The following is a 21,842-nucleotide window of genomic DNA, read 5'->3' on the forward strand; positions in this document are numbered from 1 at the left end:
GTTTTCAAGGTAGCTAAGCAACCAAATGACAAAATGGAATTGGAGGAGGTTGATTTAATCCAGATCTTAAGTGAAGAATACTTTGAGAAGGCTCTTTATGAGCGGGTTATTTATAATTTAGAGAAGAAAACTTCGAAAAGGATAGAGCCTGACGTTAAGTCAGCTAGATTGATCACACAATTGATGCCTAGCCCAGAGCCATTGAAATTACCTAGGAATGAAACCCCACCATCTTTGGTCCGCCCACCCCAACTTGAGAGAAAACCATTACCGAATCACCTTAAGTACGCATTCTTAGGTGAAAGGGAGTCTTTGCCAGTAGTGATTTCATCAAGTCTAGAATTACATCAAGAGGAAGCATTACTAGATCTCCTCAGAATGCACAAAAAAACTATAGGATGGTCTATCTCTGACCTACATGGCATTAGCCCCCTCACCTATACCCATAGGATATTCTTAGAGGAAAATGCGAAACCTGTAAGGAAAATGTAAAGGCGTCTGAACCCGAACATGAAAGAAGTTATCCAAGGAGAGGTTCTTAAACTGTTAGATGTAGGTATCATTTACCCCATCTTAGATTCCAAATGGGTCAGTCCGACTCAAATTGTACCTAAGAAGTCAGGAGTCACTGTGATAGAAAATGAGAACAATGAGCTCATCCCTACGCGCATCCAGACTGGATGGTGTATGTGCATTGATTATAGGAAGCTCAACTCCGTGACGAGGAAGGATCATTTTTCGCTTCCATTTCTGGATCAAGTCTTAGATAGAATAGCGGGACATGCCTTCTACTGCTTCTTAGATGGGTACTTTGGGTAAAATCAAATTGAAATCGCGTTAAAGGATCAGGAGAAAATCACATTCACTTGTCCATTTGGGACATTTGCTTACAGACGAATGCCTTTCGGTCTGTACAATGCCCCTGCAACATTTCAAAGATGCGTGATGAGCATTTTCAGTGAATTGGTAGAGAATGTGGTGGAAGTCTTCATAGATGACTTCTCAATGTATGGAGACAGCTTTAACAGTTGTTTAAAAAATTTAGAGAGAGTCCTGGAGCAGTGCAAGGAAACTCATTTAGTGCTAAATTGAGAAAAATGCCACTTCATGGTCACTCAAGGAAGTGTCTTGGGACACATTGTTTCTTCTAAGGGTATTGAGGTCGATCAGTTTAAGGTTGAATTAATTCAAAAATTACCCGCCTCGAAGAATGTAAGGGATGTTAAGTCTTTTCTTGGCCATGCTGGTTTTTATAGGCGCTTTATTGCTTCATTCAGTGCCATACCCATACCTTTATGTTGCCTTTTAGTCCTAGACATGCCCTTTGAGTGGACCAGTAAATGTCAAATTATTTTTGAGAAATTGAAAAACTCACTCGTTTTCGCACCCATCATTCAATCCCCTGATTGGCCCCTACCATTTGAGCTGATGTGTGACGCTAGTGATTACGCAATAGGAGCCGTGTTAGGGAAAAGGAAAGATAAGAAACCTTATGTGATATATTACGCTAGCAAAACTCTTAATGAGAGCCAAAAGAACTACACCACGACAGAGAAAAAGTTGCTAGCAATTGTCTACGCTCTAGACAAATTCCGGTCTTACCTTGTGGGGTCACTGGTGATTATTTTTACTGACTATGCTGCTCTTAAATATTTATTAACAAAGCAGGATGCAAAACCCCATCTCCTTAGATGGATCTTATTGTTACAAGAATTCCATATCGAGATCAGAGACAAAAAAGGGGTAGAAAATGTGGTGGCCGATCACTTGTCTCGTCTACCATGCCAAAATCTTAATCAATTTGAAAACCCAATCCAAGATTCCTTTCCTGACGAACAATTGTTTCAAATAAACACTCAAACTAAACCACTCACCTTTCCATGGTACGCTGACATAGAAAATTATCTAGTCACTAGACAGATCCCAGATAAACTAGATAAACAAAAATTTTTCAGGAAGGTGGTGACATTTTTCTGGGATGACCCGTATCTGTTCAAGTATTGTCCTGACCAAATCATTCGCAGATGCATCCCCAATCATGAACAACAAAGTGTCATTAATTTTTGTCACACTCTTGCTTGTGGAGGCCATTTTTCCATCAAGAAAATAGTTGCAAAAATTCTACAAAGTGGATTTTGTTGGGCAACACTATTTAAGGATGTGTACAGATTTTGTTCAACTTGTGATCGATGTCAAAAACTAAGCAGTCTATCCAAGAGAAACATGATGCCATTACAACCAATCCAGGTGTTAAAAGTCTTTGACTGCTGGGGTATAGACTTTATGGCTCCATTTGTTAGTTCGTTTGGGCATGAGTATATCTTACTTGCTGTCGACTATGTGTCCAAATGCGTCGAGGCAATCCCGACAAGGAGCAATGACCATAGGATTGTGGTGAAATTTTTAAGGGAGAACATTTTCAGTCGGTTTGGGATGCCATGAGCAATCATTAGTACCCAAGGTTCCCATTTTTGTAACAAGGTCGTGGCAGGTCTCATGAAAAAATATGGTGTGTTACATAAGATTTCCATGCCCGTACCATCCCCAAACAAGTGGTCAGGCTGAGCTAGCTAATAGGGAGATTAAACATATCCTAGAAAAGACCGTTTCCACCAATCACAAAGATTAGTCTTTGAGATTAGTGGACGTTCTTTAGGCATATAGGACTGCATATAAAACGATCTTGGGAATGTCTCCATATAGATTAGTGTATGGTAAACCTTGTCATCTACCCATGGAAATTGAACATAGAGCATATTGGGCAATTCAAAGAATTAACAAGAGTTTGACCGAAGCAGGCCTCTCTAGGAAGCTCCAATTAAACGAGCTTGATGAAATAAGAAACAATGCATTTGAAAATGCACGACTGGACAAGCTTCGCATGAAAGAGTTGCATAACCGACGCATCATTAGGAAAAGCTTTCATGTCGGGCAACAGGTACTTTTGTATGATTCTCGATTGCATTTATTCCCGAGAAAATTAAAGTCAAGATGGGCTGGCCCCTTCATAATCAAGTCCATCTCGAAATATGGGGCTTTCGAAATTAAAAATCAGGAGTCAGGGCAATGCCTTAAGGTTAATGGTCATAGGTTGAAACCTTATCAATATAGTTATGAGGAAGACGAAGGAAGTGTGGATTTAGGGGATCCACCATCAAATGAGTAAAGGAGGTTTCGTATCGTCTAGGAATCTGACGTTAAAAGACCACCTTTCCATTTAGGTTAAATGGATGTCTTTAGGTCCAGGACATTAATAACAACCCCTGTAGCTATTCAGGGTGAAGAAAACATCACATATTCATGCATTGATGACTGCCAGGTATACCTGTCATCTATCTTTTCTATTATTATCGATTGAGGACAATGCGCAATTCAAGTTGGGGGGTATGGTGTACTTAAGGAATTGTTTTGTGTGGTATATGTGATTTTATTGGGCCCTTTAAAAAAAATTAAAAAATTCTTAAAAAATATATAATAAAATAAAATTTTCACTTTTTAAAAAATATATATATATATAAAGATATAAGAAGGAGACAGACTTAATGCTGATGACAACCACTTTTGTTTTTTGGGCAGAGCAATCACACTGCCCTATAAAGTAAACAACACACTGCCCTATAAAGAAAAAGAAATGCCAAGGGTTGAAAAAGAAACGTTGAACGTTGAAAAAGGAGACGCCAGACGTGACCCTGCACTTGTGGCACGCCTCGAGCCAAGTGTGGTTGTTGGAATGGTGACTTCCACAGCCCTATAAGAGACCCCGTATCTGCATGAGGCAAGCCACACTTCTTTGAGCTCAATCTTCTCTCCTTTGTGTTGTTCTCCGATCAGGTACTCTCGTCCCTTTTGTAAGATTCATAATTTTGTTCTACTTTTCTCTTACGATAGTTCTGATTTAAAAAATGGATCTTCAGCTCTTGAAAATTCGTAAGTACTATCCATCTCTCCCATAAAATGATTTAAAAAAGATTTATGCCACTGCGTGTGAAAGACTTAGGATGTTGATGTATAAAAATATCCCTGAGGATATTCGCTGGTTGATTGAAGCAAAAGTTCGATTTCTTGGCAAAATTTCATCTAGTTTTAAGCACTTCCCAGGCTTGGGAAATAGTAGTTTTTTGAAAAAATGAAGAGAAAAAAGATAAAATGGTTGTCACAAATGTGCTCGATGGACTTGTAACACACGATGCAAATCTGTGGGGTTTACTTCCATAAATCGAGATGATAAAATTAGTTTCATAAAGAATAGGCTGAGTAAGGAGTCTTTGGATGATATCCGATTGACTCTTGAGACGCATCTGTGTGGAATAGTACAACGAGAAATTCTTGCTTTATGGACCCAGTTTAGAAGTGACCACCAACGCTATAGTCTTGGGAATTTGACTATAATTGACCCTGTTTGCCAATCTATAAGAAAATTGGATGAGAAGCCTATCCCCACTTCATAGAAGGTGTTTAATCCATTTTTGGACGTAAAACCAGAGGAAGATGTGAACCACAATCACAACTACTTGTATATACGCATGATTTTTGTTTATGTTTATTTATTGTTGAATTTCTATGTAGTTACTTTTGATTGTCAAACCTCTTTAACCAGTTCTACTTCCAGGGCGTACATAAAGAACTAACATAAATGAATGGCCAGCCAGTTTGTTGAATCAATACCATATGTGTACTATGTGGCTCTCAACTTGGGAGCGATATTTGTTACACACTTGCAACAAGCAAACTTGGTATAAAATTGGGAGAGAGAAAAATTAATTTGGTCTATGGAGGGGGAAGTCATGGATTGAATGGATGTGTTTCACAGGCTACACATCTTGGGCAATCATATGTGGTAGGTGTTATGCCAATCCCTTTGGTTGATCCACAGATTTTCGGGTATACACGAGGTCAACTTAAAAGAATGACTTCTATGTCTGAGCGCATGGCTTGTAAGATTTATCAGTCAGATGCCTTCATTACTTTGCCGGGAGGTTTTGGTACACTTGAAGAAATCTTTTGTATAATCTCCTGGGCTAAGAGCAATCTCCATACCAAACCCATTGGACTTTTAAATATTAACCTTTTTTTGATGGGTTGCTCTCTTTTCTTGATCAGGCTGTGGAAGAAAAGTTCATTTCTCTTTCTGCAAGAAATATTCTCATTTCCGCATCCACCATTAAGGAGCTACTAGAGAAATTACAAGCTTATGTTCCACAGCATGATCCTTATGAGTCTCGGATAGACTGGTCTAAGGCAATTGGAAACAAGTGCAAAAGGGGTCCAATTAATTTAGATTTATCCCTCTAAGGAAGGCAAGTCTATGATAAGATGACTGAGTAAGGAGCACTTTTCTGTACTCTTGAGACGCATCTGTTTATTTTGACTTGCATGAATTTATTTTATGTTTTGTTTAAAAAATTATGGAATGCTATTAGATAAGTCTATGATAAGATGGCTGAGTAAGGAGCACTTTTCTATACTCTTGAGACGCATCTGTTTATTTTGACTTGCATGAATTTTTCTTATTTCGGTGTGAAAAAAAATATATATATAAAATATATGTAGGGTATTTTCACTTGTTTGTTGAAGATTTAGTAGTTCACAGTAAACTTACAGACTCGTGGAGTTATAGGTATTCCTAACAACCCTATTTTATTACTGCAATTCAAGTTAGGGGGAATAAGGTATATTTATGAGCTATCTAGTCCATGTTTAACTGTGAATTTATAACTGCATGCTTGTAGTTTTGTGTGAATTATTTACTTTTATCTACTTCTATTAGAAATTAAAAAAATTGTGTGTGCTTTAAATAATGTTATCCCTAAAGCTTTGGAGTTATATACTAATAGACAATTGAATTTGTAGTATGAATCATGAATGCATTAATTTCTTATTTGAAAACGTAGATGTATGGGATTAGAATAAGTGATTTGCATGCATCGGGTGTTTAATAATTAGAAATTGGTTTGTCTGTCATAAAGTCAAAGGCAATGGTAATTAGTTAATTAGCACACTGCATGATCCCTCAACAGAAGTGGAGACTATTACCCGAGTGAGTGTTTGAGCCTAATAATCGTTAATTCAGAGTGAAATAACACTTATTCTAAATGCGCTTTATTGTTGATCTCATATTTTCAATAGCTTCAAAACATTAATTTTCTTTGAATGTCTAGTATGATAGTGGATGAATTTGGCTGGTTTCAAACTCTGAATTAGTTGACTGAGTAATATCGTTTTGTAGAAGCATAATAAGGGGATCAATTTCTTTCAATTTGGACCTATTAACCTTTTTTCTTCTTTTACATTAACCTCCATTGCTAGCCCATTTGAGTTGTTCTTAGCACAATTCCTTTTCTTACCTTCGTTTAAGCCATAACCATATGAAGTTTGTCCAACTTGGTGTGTTTTTAGGAATCAGTTTATCTTGATATTTTCATATAAAAAAAAAAAGAAAGAAAAAAGAAAAAAAAAAGAAAGAAAAAAAAAATGGAAGTTCTCTTAGCTTTTCAGCACAAGTGTTTCAAAATAAATGCTGAAGAAAACAATATGTCCAATTTGATATTAGTGTCAAAAAAAAAAAAAAAAGAGGAAAAAAATCCGACACACCCTTTGCACACTTTACCCTTTTCTTTGACAACCCATATTAACCTCATAGCCCTATTACAACCTGGTCTGGTCTCTTTTGATGCTATAAATCATGTAATCTCAGGATTCGAGTTCGAAGTAGGGAATTTTGTTTAAATTCAAAAGTTATTTATCTATGGCATTATTCCAGTCATGAAGCTATGTCAAGTTCCTTATTTTTTCATGAAAATACGTTCTTTGTATTTGGGATGATACCGAGTTTGAACTTGTTTTGCATTTACTCTTGTAACGGTGGACCTCCTTGTGTGTACACTTGAAGAATCATTTTTTTTATTGGAGGGAAAATCTATAGTAAGATTTGAAGTCGAAACTTCGAGGGAGTAAGGTATAATGATGGTCATCCTAATTGTCGTTCCTAAGATTGTATGACCTTTGACCGAAATCTGATTTAGAGTATTCGACTGTATGAAAGATAACTTGTTCTGTTCTATGAATTTCGGTTTCGAATTTGAAAATTTTATATTCATGCGATTATTGTGAATAAATACTGGCCAGTGTAACGTCTAATTGCTATGGGACTAGCAATGTTTAAGTTGAGAGGTGTGATTAGTGGTCAATTTTGTAAAAATTTTGTTATAATTTCACCCTTATTTTGATCTTAAAATAGTTTAAATTGAATATTATTATGTATTTTGTGATTTTATACATGTTTAAAAATATTAATATAAAAATATATATAAAATATAAAAAAATAAATATAATATATATAATAATATAATATTATGGATTCCAAGCCCAAAACAAGGAAGGCCCAAGCTCAAAACAAGAAAGGCTCAGGCCCAAGCCTAACACAAGAAAGGCCTGGACTCAAACCCAACACAAGGAAGGCCCAAAACAAGGAAGGCTCAAGCCCAACACAAAGAAGGCCCAAGCCGAAAAATATGAAAAGCCCAAGTTCCACAAATTGATGACATCATCGCTTACATCATGGGTTGGAATGACATCATTGCTTACATCATGGGTTGGAATGACATCACCGTTTACATCATGGGTTGGAATGATGTCATTGCTTACATCAAGTCACGAAGTTTCAAGAACTACACTTTGATCCGAACTTTTTAAGTAATTAGATACTTTATTTATCTTTGTATTTTTAAATTAGGTATTTTATTTTTTCTTTAGATATTTTATATTATTAAATTATATAATTGAGTGGTCTTTATTGCATCTTTTAGCCTATAAATAGAGCACTTGGGGTGTATTTATAACCATTCAATTTTCCTATAATGAAAGCATAGTTGTAATCTTAAGATTTCTCTCTCAAATTTTCAACTTTAGTTTCTATATAGTTTTGTTCTTAAAATTTCTCTCTCAAATCTTCAACTTTGTTTCCATATAATTGTATTATGTTATTCATATTGTCTTTTTATTATATACCGCCTATATGGTCGGTTGAATATTGTCTTCAAATATTGTCTTTTCATTATATACCGCCTATATGGTCGGTTAAAAAATAGTCTTTCAATTATTGTCTTTTCATTATATACCGCTTATATGGTCGGTTAAAAAATAACCTTTCAATTATTGTCTTTTCATTATATACCGCCTATATGGTCGGTTAAAAAATTATCTTTTAAATACTGTCTTTTAATTCTCGTCATTTAAATTTCTGCAAATTTATTTTAAAATGAAGATGAGTAGCTAAATCAAATCTTTGGTTAAGGCAAGGACAGTGTCCAACGCCAATAATTTTCAAAGAAAGTTGCGCTTCAATTATGTAATATTAATTTGATTTAATTTGAGCAGTGTGTGTATAGTGTATCTTTGAGTTTGAATTGGAGCATAAGCCTAATTTAGAGTTTCCATGCCACGTATGAAGATTGCTAGACCTGAAAATGTTTTCATACCCAAGCCCAAATGATTAATCTGTACTTATAAATTTTGTTTGTGGGATATAATTCAATTTATGATAATTGCTTAACTTAGAATTTTCATGCCATGTATGAAGATTGCTTAAACAAGAATTATCATTATCTTGAACTAAAATTACTTATAGATCTACAAAACTTAATTCAAATGAATATTACTGATCTTTTCTATTAAATTGAGAATTAATTGGTTTTGAAACTGAAATTGTCTTGACCCAAGCTATTTAAATTAAGTGTTAATTTAGTTTTTACCTTTTCTTTTAAATCATCTTAATCACCTCTTAAAATCAAATATTTAGTGATTTCTATTTTCATCCAAAATAGTCTCCCTGTGAACCGACTCGGACTCACCAAATTATAAATTTAAAATTGTACTACACGCACACTGGCGAGTATAATCGCCCTATACCTGCTTTAACAAGAGGATTAATGTTTGATAAATTTGGTTATTGTTTTGATAAATAAATGTGTAGGGTAGCGTAGCAGTCAATGGCCAATGTGTTCAGCGAGTTGTTCGGGTATATGCTCATTTGTGAGGATTTAGGACATGTTCTTAGAAGATTATACTATATTGATGATCATGTATAATCATTACGGTTTGATGTATTTTTGAGGGATCATTAGTTTGTATCTGAGGTGCTTAGCTGTTATTTCGAGAAATGAGTCTCTATGTATTTAAGTATTTGATAATACGATTGTACAAATTCTTATGTTATGATTAAAGCAAATTCAATTATATACCATATCTGGTTTCGATTTTAAGCTTCCACATTTGTGATGATTACTTGTCTTAGCTTATTAATTCTTATTCTGGTATGCTGATAAGATAAAACGGGATTGTCTGGAAATGATTTATATATATAAAAAAAATATTTCCAAAATTCTTAAGTTATTTAACGCTCGAAAAAATAGGGCATTACAGGTGGCACAAACGATTTTCTCTTCACTACACTTAATGAATTCAAAAATCTTTTCGAGTTGCTCTAACCAATATTCACTTTCGCTAGAGTCAGCATTTGTTTTTCCTCATAAAATGAGAGGATTGAGTCATTGAAACCTGTCCGTGGCATCAAGCACTCGAGGGATAATCTAGCTCAATGATTGCGTCCCTTGCATAAGGGTTAACATGTTTTCCACGACCCGTTCCATGCGATCCATTCGGGTTCCATTCTCTTGACTTCTTCCTTGGGGTAATTCTTCCTGGGAAACTTCCAGTTCCTCGTGGAAGTATTGTGACTCCTCTTCTTGGGTACTACTCCCACGTTAGTTTCAAATAGTTGGCTTAAACCTTTGGGTACGTTAGGTGTTTACCATCTGAAACAAACATAAAATTTTATGAGAACAACATTTATACATTTAGCTGCCAAATATTCCTAAAACATCAAATCAATTAGTAAGACTCAAGTTTGGGAAGAATCATAGTTCTAATCCTTTCAAACATATTTATGAGAGTGATTGCTGAAAATTCTCAAGCATCTATATATATTGCTACATCCTCACAAGGCTTCATAACTGAGATGCTTACTAACCTCCTTAATTTCATTAGGTCTTCCCATCTTTTGAATGCCTCCAAAATCAATTTCCTCAAGCATTTCCTGTCTAAAATCTTCATCTAAATTTTCAAATGCTTGCAAGTCACTTATTACCTCAAGCGAACCATGAATTACGGTATTCTAACTTCCATTTCTTTTTTTTTTTCAAAATTTCTTCAATAATCCCAAATCCTTTAATGGTAAAAATATCTCCAACTAGTATGTTGCTTCAAGGTTTCAATTAGGTCCATCCCTCATATTTACATACTTCCCTGTGCCAAACTCATCTTGTCATCAAAACTTTTAAAGTTTAGCAACATCAATGTAACATCCAGTATATCCTTACTTGTACACATAGACATAGAGGTGTAAACATGATGTCCTGTTTGTGTCCTTAATTTTTTGTAAATTCTCCAAGCAACAAAATTCCTACTTTTGTTCTTGAAATTCGCAGAATCCTAAAGCTTCCAAATATCCGCAAATATCCTAATAAATCACAAATTAGAATGACCACAAAATCTAACTCAAATTTCTAATAAAGAAAATCTCATCAATCTTTATAGAAATGTCTCTAAAGACTTCAAAATTTGATCAAATTTAATCTCTTGAAGTCTTTTGATACACTTACTTGTCCCCCGAACCTTTTTCCTTACTTACTTCATTGAGTACTGTTGGTAACCTCTCTATGGTCCCTATCCTAAAACCAAAGAATCTTCAAGTTTTAGGGGTGAAAAATATATCTCATAATCATCTATACGACCATTGTTACTGTTGTGGAAAATCTCTACAAGACAGTAGGGTTAGTGCAATAACATCGAACCAGATCTAATCAAATGTAAAGAACAATACACAAAGTATCGATAATAGCAACAAGAAGATGAACACGAAGTAAAAACTCCTTGTATAAGATCGATTCAAGGCTCAGATCTGTGAGTCCATTCACCACTTTGGTAACGCCAACGAATAGGAACCATAAGCCACAACGAAACCCTCAAACCAGCCCTCAAATCGAAAACCCAGAAAGCCCCAACGCCTATTGGCCGAACACAAACGAAACCCTCTCTCACCCAATCGATCAAAGCCACACACAGTAGATTACCACAAAAGGTAGATCGGTCACAAAGACAAAGGGTAGAAAGCACAAAGCAAAGAGAAAAGCTTACCGAGAATGGATGATCGAAACCCCCTAAATAGGGTATGCAACACCAACAAATCGGCCAAGATCAACAAGGACAGATGTTGTCTGTCAACATGGAAAGAAGCATCGAACCGACATGGAAACAAAGCCATCGAAGATTAGCCACAAAAGGAAACCACGAAGGAAGCAATCGGCCAAACAAGGAAATGAGAGAGAGAGGGGGGGCTAGGGTTCGGCCAAGATAGATAGAGAGAAATATCAAGGAAATGGGCTGCACGCGGGCCTTTTATATGTGGGCTTTTGGGCTTTAAAGATAATGGGCTTTTGGGCTCAGAACAGTGGGCTTCCCCCCACTTGAGCAAATGGGCTAATGCCTATTTCTCCTCTAAAGTGGGAATAGGGCTTGTGGCCCGGCTTCTAAAATGGGCTGCCTAAAAGTGGTGACGGACTTGGGTTCTTCAATCCCGGGCTGAAGCCTATGAAGATAAAATCCACCCGAAAAATCATCACAGCCTTGGGCCTCATTAGGAAACACAAAACCAACAATCTCCACCTTGATTCCTAATAAGGCCAGCACACATAGGCAACATGCAACAAATGCATAATTTAAGCAACACATGCATGTATTAACAACAAATATCTAATCATGCAACAAATGCCTACTCATCCACATAGGAAATAAACATGCAACAAATGCATACGATAGGTAACAAAAGCTTAGACAAGCAACAAATGCATTAAAAAAAATGCATATTATCCACATTGGAAACGCAACAAATGCATATTATCCACATAGGAAATGCAATAAATGCATATTATCCATATAGGAAATGCAACAAATGCATAAATATGAGCTAGCTCTTTCTCCATTCCACTTAGGTTTGGATCTCACTAATCCTCCCACTTAGGGGTAAGATCTCCCTAATCCTCCCACTTAGGGTAAGGGTCTCTTTAATCCTCCCACTTAGGGTAAGATCTCCCTAATCCTCCCACTTAGGCTAGGATTTCTCACTTATCCTACCACTTAGGCTAGGATCTTACTCATCCTATCACTTAGGCTAGGATCTACCCCATCCTACCACTTAGGTTAGGATTTCTCTAATCCTCTCACTTAGGTTAGGATATTCCTCATCCTACCACTTAGGCTAGGATCCCTCTCCCACTTAGGGGTTAGGCCTTCTCTCCTTCTCCCACTTAGGGTTAGGCCCTCTCATCATCTTCCCACTTAGGGTGATTGAGTGACTCCACCTCACTCAAGGCAGTATCCTTTTCATTTTTGTTTCAAAAGATAGACAAAATGCCCCTCCCCTTTGAAAATCCCTATTTCATAATGTGTGGTCATGTTTACAAAGAAAATGCTTAACACAAATAAGTAGTGCAACCTACAAAACACTAAGTTCTTCACACTGTATCCTATACAATGGATATACACAAAACATATTTAATCAAGGGGCAAAATTTTTAACAGAGATAAAAATTTTAAAACACTAAGCAATCAAGGGGCGGATTTACTAGGCACAATTTTAAAGCACTTAAGCAATTAAAACAGCCTCAAGTAAATTATAAAAAAAAAATTCAAAACAAACACTAGATACCCACTAAGAGTATAAGAAATTAGATATGCAAACTAAGGAGACTTTAAAGAAAACACAAAGTTTTAATTTAAAGAAAACTTAGGCAGCAGATTCACAAAGAATCAAAGGGCCAATTAGCAAAAGATTTTTCAAGCACTTAGCAATTTTAGTAATCACACAGATTAGCACAACTCTACTCAGTAATATCTAAAAAAAATACTAAGCAGTTTAGATAACAGTAAATCATAAACAGCCACTGAAACCCACAAAGGATTAGACCAGGTAGAATTCACACACGACACTAAGCAACTGATTTTCTAAGCAAGACTTAACCGCACCAAAACAGGTTATGCTAGCACAAGAAAATCACAGACAATCCTAATTCTAGCAACAAGCAATGGTTACCACCACAGGATAACCCCAAACCTAATGGCCACCCCCACACGATAACCTGCTAGATGTTGAAAATGAGAATTACAGAATTTAAAACCATAGAGGTTACCAGTACAAATCTCAGGGCTGAGATCTATGAGTGATGCAGGATCAGATCTGGAACAGAAGAAGGGCACCCCAGCCCCCACGCGCTGCCTCACCCACTGCCGCCTGCAAGCTCACGCACCGCTGGCCGATAGGCGAGTGAGCAGCCACGTGCTACTCGGGGAGATGACCCACGACTTGCTGGATCCGGATCTGGGGTCCTTTCGACCCAACTCACAACCTGCAAAGAATAATCGAACCGAGCTCAGATCTGATATGGAACAAACTCACCGTGAAATTAGATTTGAAAACGATGAGGCTTTTTTCTAGATCTGATTCGAACAAGCACTACCTAGGAGCCATACAAGGCTCTGATACCATTTGTTGCGAAAAATCTCTACAAGACAATAGGGTTAGTGCAATAACATCGAATCAGATCTAATCAAATGTAAAGAACAATACACAAAGTATCGATAATAGCAACAAGAAGATGAACACGAAGTAAAAACTCCCTGTATAAGATCGATTAAAGGCTCAGATCTGTGAGTCCATTCACCACTTTGGTAACGCCAACGAATAGGAACCACAAGCCACAACGAAACCCTCAAACCAGCCCTCAAATCGAAAACCTAGAAAGCCCCAACGCCTCTTGGCCGAACACAAACGAAACCCTCTCTCACCCAATCGATCAAAGCCACACACAGTAGGTTACCACAAAAGGTAGATCGGTCACAAAGACAAAGGATAGAAAGCACAAAGCAAAGAGAAAAGCTTACCGAGAATGGATGATTGAAACCCCCTAAATAGGGCATGCGACACCAACAAATAGACCAAGATCAACAAGGATAGATGTTGTCTCTCAACATGGAAAGAAGCATCGGGCCGACATGGAAACAAAGCCATCGAAGATCAGCCGCAAAAGAAAACAACGAAGGAAGCAATAGGCCAAGCAAAGAAAAGAGAGAGAGGGAGGGCTAGGGTTTAGCCAAGATAGATAGAGAGAAATATCAAGGAAATGGGCCTCACACGAGCCTTTTAAATGTGGGCTTTTGGGCTCAGAACAGTGGGCTTCCCCCCACTTGAGCAAATGGGCTAATGCCCATTTCTCCTCTAAAGTGGGAATAGGGCTTGTGGCCTGGCTTCTAAAATGGGCTGCCTAAAAGTGGTGACGGACTTGGGTTCTTCAATCCCGGGCCGAAGCCTATGAAGATAAAACCCACCCGAAAAATCGTCACAGCTTTGGGCCTCATTAGGAAACACAAAACCAATAGTTACTATTATATTTTCTTTGTACACTCCTTTGCTTAGACAGACATAAACTTTCATGGGTAAGCATACATAACTATTCTATTCTACTATGCATCCTCATTTGTATATATGTACATGCCACATCTAATTCCACTATTACTTTTGTACACATTTACAACCTCTCAAACAAAACTAATTCCTCAGTCTCACAGCAAAGATACCCTTCCTCTAACTCAGATACAAGTAGATGTGTAAGAGTTCGCTCTTCTAGTAATTCCACAGGCTCTAATCTCATCCAATCTTCAGGCATATCTCCAATACCTTGATTCAAGTTGGCCTCCCATAATTGATTGTGAATTCTAAAAAGTCATTGTAAGCTCCCAAGGCGTAAAGTTGATTAGCTATAACCTACATTTCTAGAGTCAGTAAAGATATCAAATAAGTTATCTGAATTCCTACGGCATTTGGAACTATTATCTCATGTGGGAATTGTTGCAAAATGGGGATGACTATGTTTAAAAAGTACCCCAATGCCTTCCATGGGTGCATGAATCATCCCTTTAGCAACGTTGTCCCCCACCCTACGATGGCACGCTAGATTTAGATATCTATGATATTTGAATGATCCATTCCTGCCACACATTAAGACATCCTTAACATTAGTCAAATCAAGGCTTAGACTAATTTCAAGCTCTAATACCAACTATAACACCCTGCAATTTCGATCATATTAAGGAGCCACATACATACAAGTTTCGTCTCATGGGTGTTATGGAAACCCATGCCAACAGAAGTTATGAATCGAATCTAAAATTTAAAAATTATCTAGGTTTCCTTTTATGTTTCTTTAGAACAAGTACAAAGAACTAAAACATTTCCCTTAACACGAGCAGGGAAAGAAAGAAAAGTACATTCATACGATAAGCGCATTTGAACACACAAGTATTAAGAGTTCTTAAACATAGTTACATCACTTAAACTTAATTACAAGTCTTGGAACACAAATAGAAGAAATTGACTAAGCGTTCACCACCTCCTTGCCCGCTTGCCTGTCTATCTCCCCAAAACCTGACATGTTTGAATATGCCAATAATATAAGATATGATACATCTAAGTGAGGTAATCCAAGAAGAGGTATATGCAAATGCAATAAATGCAAAACTGAAGTCTCCCCCCTTGTGGAAGCCATGCCAGAATGTTGCAATCATCCCCGCGCACACCATGTCCAACACTTTAACCCCACCGCACGGGCACGTGACCCCACAAGATCACACATGATGGCCATTAGCTTACCACAACCACATGAAGCATGATGTATGGAAAATGGAAAGATATGCCTTACACAAGAAAACATGAAGGTGAAAGCCACAACCAAGCACAAATGATTCAACAAATAGTTAATATGAGACAAAGGAGGATGCAGGAATACCTCACCCTTACTATTTACCTTCGAAGGTTACTGTTCACAAGGTATCGGGATTGAATCTTCTACAAAACACGAATTTCCATCACACAAATACAAAATATTTTTACATAAAGTTGCAGAAAATATTTAAATAATTATTTTTGAAAACTTTCAGGGGAAATGGGTCTGACATGTGCCCGCATGAGCTGCTGGGAGAGTAGCCACATGCCTATACATGCAGGCTAGACTGGCACGTGCAGTGGCACGAGCACTGCACGCGCCAGTCACCTTCTCAAGCGATGGCGAACACGAGAATGACCCAACCTTTGTTTTTTTGCAATTTCTCCCTCATTTTAACTTTGATTCGAATTTCGTTTGTTCCTAAGGCTTTCTCTCTTCCCCCTCTACCTGAATATGAGCTTAAATGGGACTTACCTAGTTGTTTTCTTGACTGTTCAGCATGAACTTCGATGATGGCCCAAAAACTCTAGAGAGGCTGTTTCTCCCTCATTTTTAGAAGAACTTCCCTTCCTCATTTTTTGCAAAATATCTCTCTTAATATCCTCACTTCCCTCTCTTGTGGAATGCCTCAAAATATTTCCTAGAACCTTGTATTTGTAGACTTTTTCGACAAATAGGATTTCCCCACAGGTCACCTCAAGATATGTGCGTCATCATGAGTTTTACCCTTTCTTGACATTTGTGCCTTGGGATTGGTGTCTCATCATTACTCCATCAACTTCTTGTTCGTCCTGTTTGGTTATTCTAACGATCCAGTTACAAGTTTTCAAAAATTGCGCTTTGGCCCAAAATTTCTATGTATTTTATGCTTTGCCCCTTGCCATTTAAGTCATTGGGCTTGCTTGAATTTCCCAATTATATCCTTGAAGAAGTGATTCCTTGCATCAAATGCCAAGGTTTGGGGAAATTACACTTGCCTCTCCTAACTTTTATAAACTACACTTATACCCGAAATCCCTAATTCCATGAAACGTTGTATTTACAAGAATTACGTGGTATTTCTTAAAGATCAATAGTTTACAAGAATTTTGGGTATTACATGATCCGTGCTATATAAGTGCAAAAAAAAAAAAGTTTAATAAAAATTTATTAAGTGTCATTTGATAATTATAGTTTATTTTTTAATTTAGTTAGACAAAATTTTAATAAAATGATTATTGGTATAGTATTAATTTGTTTGCAAATTGGATACTATTTAGAGGTTATGAGTGTAAATCTTGGTAATAAAGTTAATTTTGTTTGCTTACATAATGGTATATAGATAATGGATAATATATAGTTAAATAAATAGGTGGGGTCTAATTAAGAAGTCTAATTATTTTCTTTTCAATTCTAATAAACTTTAATAAATATTCTAATCCTAGAGTTTTAATGAAATAGAAATCTAATTTCAATTAATTAAAATCTATAATTGAAATCGAAATAGAATTCCAATTTTTGCACTTTTTTATAATCCAAATACAAGAATTATTAAAATCATGAATTGAAAATCCAACTCTAGAGTAGTTTCTGGAGGTTTTGAACAATGTGTAATGTATTCTTTATGTCAATTATATATAGATGAGAGAGTAGCCACTGTATATAAAACCATTGGCATGAGGAGAAAATAAGATTGCAACCGTTGTTGGAGTTGAATTTAGTTGTAGCCATCGCTACTGCACACATGGAAGAAACAGTCAATCACTGCCTTTACCATTGCACAAGTTTTGCCGCTTTCCATCCCTGGTAGAGAAGAAAGGTTGCTGTGAGAGATGTTGTATTAATTTTTATGAGGAATATTGTTTTCACAAAGCTTTAATAAATGGACTTGAAACATTCAATTTTGTTCATTTTGAAGACAAAATGTTAAAACTATCGATTTTGAATGTTTTTATCTGTAGACCATTCCGTTTAATATGCATACTCTCAATTGTTTATTGTCGATCATTTCTGTAAACATTTTAGTTGAAAGTTTTCTTGAATTGTTGACTAATTTTTCTATTATGTTGATTGACCTGTCCAAAAATTTAAAAATCAACCAATTTCCAAAATCAGTCTATTGTTTTTGTCACAAAGATTTAAACACTAATCTCTGACTCTCTATAGGTCAAGTTTTTGTCTTTAACAGCTATATCTTCAAAGAATGATGATGAAGTCTATATATATGAGAAGATTTGAAGCTCTAATAGTGATATTGACAATTGGGCTTTCATGTTTTAGAATATACATTCTCAAGTGTCTTTGTGCTTCATTTTTTACTCATTTTATGTCACGATATTTCATTCATTGTAAATCATTTTCAAAACCTTGTATTAGAGACTGGTGTATTCCTGGGAGTTGTTACTCTCATTATCTTTCTTGTGTTATATACTTCTTAGAGGGATATACTTGAAAAATTAGCTTGGATTTTAGTTGGTGTAAAAGGTTGTGGTTTGTAATCTGAAAGTTATTTAATGGATTTTAAAATTTCTACTGGAGAGCTAAAGTAGTAAATGTACACTGAGTTATATTAAATCACTCTAAATTTATTGTCTCTATTATACATGTTCACTTTTGTTATCTTGGCATTTCTTATTTCACTTCAAAATTTACTGTTCTATTAACTAATTCTTAATATATTTTAGAAATAAACAGTTTTTTTAAAACACTCAATTTATCCTTCTTATTGTGTAATGTCATACTATCGTGTTACTCTAACAAGAGAGGCTCATGACAACTCTTTTTGCATTTTTGCAGAAAAAATGCAAAAAATAGTAAATATTGAAACCTTTTTGTTTACTTAATTTTAATTTTCTATCATTTCTACAACACTGTAAAACTTAACAATTAATAATTGTTGATGTGTTAGTTATTAATTTTTTTTTTTCATTTTTCAAAGTTAATCAAGTACATATAATTAGAGTTTGTCATTACGTACGTAAGTGATTAAGTTTGAAAAATAAGAAAAAAATTTAACAGTTAATAGATCAAAAGAGTATGAGTTTTTAATTAATTTGAGTTTTAAAAGCATTATATAATTAAAATAAAATTAAAAATTTAACTGTAAAATTGATAAGTTTTAAATTTTGTTATTGAATTGATTGAGTCCTCAAAGTTGGGTTTTTTTTTTTTTTTTTTGTAGTGTAAATAATTTTCACCATCTTTTACATTATTTTCTAGTTTCACTTATGCATTAAAAAATAAAAAAACATAGAGATTAAAAAATATATAATATTTTTCATTGTTCTTACAGAACATAAACTTTCTGTTGTGCTGATTTGATTTTGGAGAGTGGTTAAGGTGGCAATGGTAGTGGGTTCTTAGATTTGGTTTGTTTTTTAATTTTGAATTATAAATATAAAATAATAAAAAAAATAATTTAAATATAATTAAGCAGAGGACAAATTGGAGAAGTGATAACACTTTTAATGACACACAATGTGTTAATATATTATATATTTATATTAGTATAAAATAAAATATAATACATTAATACATAAATATTATTAAAAATATGATAATTAAGTGATCAAACACTTATCTATTAAAATGATGAGAGATTTGGTAGATAAGCATCAAATATATAAAATATATATACGATGAAGAAGTTTGGCTCCTAAAGATTGTTGAATTATACAAAGAATTTCTTAACTTGAAGATTATTATCGATCTCTATCCATATTATTGATCACCGTCAAGGACGTAAAGAACGTGGAGAACTCCGTGAAGACTCAGATTCTTCTGTTCCATCCATGGCCGACCCATGGAGGGATCCCAGTTTCTGTACGATCACTCCGAACATGTTTGTCTTCGTCTTCCTCATTGCTTTGATCTGCATCTGTCAAAGCCTTAATTCACCCTTCTCGCCTTCACTCAACCAGCAAATCATGTTATCATCTTCTTTATCATCTGTATCAACCAATGTTCAAGTCAGCCAAGTTGATGAAACCCCGCAAAACTCACAATCAATTTTCAATCTTCAAACAACAAACCCAGAATCAGCCAATGTCCAAACAAACCTATTTCACGAAGCACTATCATCGACCAGTGCTGTTCATGAAGCCCTGGAAAACCCAGAAACAACGCAGCTGAAGCACGTTGTCTTCGGCATCGCAGCCTCGGCCAAGCTCTGGAACCGCCGGAAAAACTACATCCAAGCATGGTGGCGGCCCGAACAGATGCGGGGTTTCGTTTGGCTCGACGAGGCCGTGAAAATTACCAAGAACAGCTCCCTGCCGCCTCTGAAAATCTCAAGCGATATTTCCAATTTCAAGTACACGAACAAGGAGGGAAACAGATCTGGAATCCGTATTTCAAGGATTGTTTCGGAGACTGTGAGGATGAACCTGGAGGATGTGCGATGGATCGTGATGGGGGACGATGATACGTTCTTCGTTGCAGAAAACCTGGTTAGGGTTTTGGCGAAATATGATCACAACCAGTTTTATTACATCGGTAGTTCGTCGGAGAGCCATTTACAGAACATTTACTTCTCTTGCAATATGGCTTATGGTGGCGGCGGGTTCGCCATTAGTATTGCGTTGGCCAAAGCTCTTGAGAGAATGCAGGATCGGTGCATTGAGAGGTACCCGGAATTGTACGGCTCCGATGACCGGATTCAGGCTTGCATGGCTGAGCTTGGTGTTCCCCTTACCAAGGAGGCTGGATTTCACCAGGTTTTTTTATTTTTCTCTACAATCTTGATTCAGTTTGTTTTATCTTTTGTTATCTGTTTAATTCTTGTTTCCTTCGGATTCTTAATTCTTCTTTCGATCTAATTTTGTCAAACTTTTTCTAGTGTTTTTCTTCTAGATGAGGGTGAGTTTCGAATTTGTAAGTTAAAAAGAGTCATACAAGTAGAGTTTTTTTGATAAGTTTTAACTTTGATTTCTCCAAACCGAAACTCTTATATTGCTTGCGTCGACGTGTTGAGTAACAAAAAATTGAGAGAGAAAAGGGGGGTAAGACTCACACACACTCTGCTACCCCGCATTGGACGTGGGCAACAAATCATCTCCAAACATATTCACCAAGTTCGTAAATTATCCCAAGTTACATGTATTGTTAAGTAATCAAAAAGGGCATATGTTTGATGTTTGCTAGCATTATTAGGATATTATTATGATTTGCTTCGTTAGGACATTTTTCACACATCACCCGAAACTGAAAGGGTCGGCCTGATTTTCTTCTTTGTGAATAATGTATGTGCATGTATCAGTTTGACTTGTACGGAAGCGTCGTTGGGCTTCTGATGGCGCACCCAATTGCGCCCCTAGTTTCAATGCACCATCTGGACATCATCGAGCCCATATTTCCCAGAGTGAACCAGCTCCAGGCCCTGCGCCGCCTAAATACGGCCATGAAACTAGACTCCGCCGCCATCGTCCAACAGTCCATTTGCTACGACAAGTCCCACAATTGGACAGTCTCAGTCTCTTGGGGCTACGCCGTCCAAATGTTCCCGTCGATAGTCCTGGCCCGCGAGGCTGAGAGGCCCATCAGAACCTTCCAGAATTGGTACAGAAAGGCCGATTACACTGCATTTGCTTTCAACACTCGCTCGCCCAGTAGTGATCCATGCCAAAGGCCATTCGTCTATGTACTGTCCAATGCCCTCTTCAACGCCTCCACCAATCATACCGCCAGTGAGTATATCCGGCATTGGGCCCCCGGTTCTCGGTGCACCCGCGAGAAGCCCCGGCCAACTGACATTCGCAGGGTTCAAGTTCACAAGAAGCCTAATCCACATCTTTGGGACACAGTAATATTTCATTTTCATCTCTTACATACAACAACAAGAACAACAACAACATGCTATAATTTTTTCACTCTATTATGTAAATTTGATTCTTGCAGGCACCGAGAAGAAACTGTTGCAGAATCTTACCGTCAAAAGAGAAACACACCATGGTGATTGATGTTGGCAAATGTGGAGAAGATAAAATCATCGAATTATAGGAATCAATCAAATATTGATCTTTTTTCTTAGAT

General features: G+C 36.4%; 1 protein-coding gene across 1 annotated transcript; it reads left to right on the plus strand.

Moving 5' to 3' along the window:
* The first annotated feature begins 510 nt into the window (after positions 1-510).
* On the plus strand, positions 511-21,809 carry LOC127802129 (uncharacterized). The gene is made up of 5 exons (XM_052337822.1): positions 511-806; positions 894-1,007; positions 19,510-20,527; positions 21,070-21,612; positions 21,708-21,809. Exons 1-5 carry the CDS (start codon positions 511-513, stop codon positions 21,807-21,809), a joined length of 2,073 nt encoding a protein of 690 aa, XP_052193782.1.
* Positions 21,810-21,842: the final 33 nt, after the last annotated feature.

The sequence above is a fragment of the Diospyros lotus genome, chromosome 5, assembly GCF_014633365.1.
Source record: "Diospyros lotus cultivar Yz01 chromosome 5, ASM1463336v1, whole genome shotgun sequence".
Classification (NCBI taxonomy): domain Eukaryota; kingdom Viridiplantae; phylum Streptophyta; class Magnoliopsida; order Ericales; family Ebenaceae; genus Diospyros; species Diospyros lotus.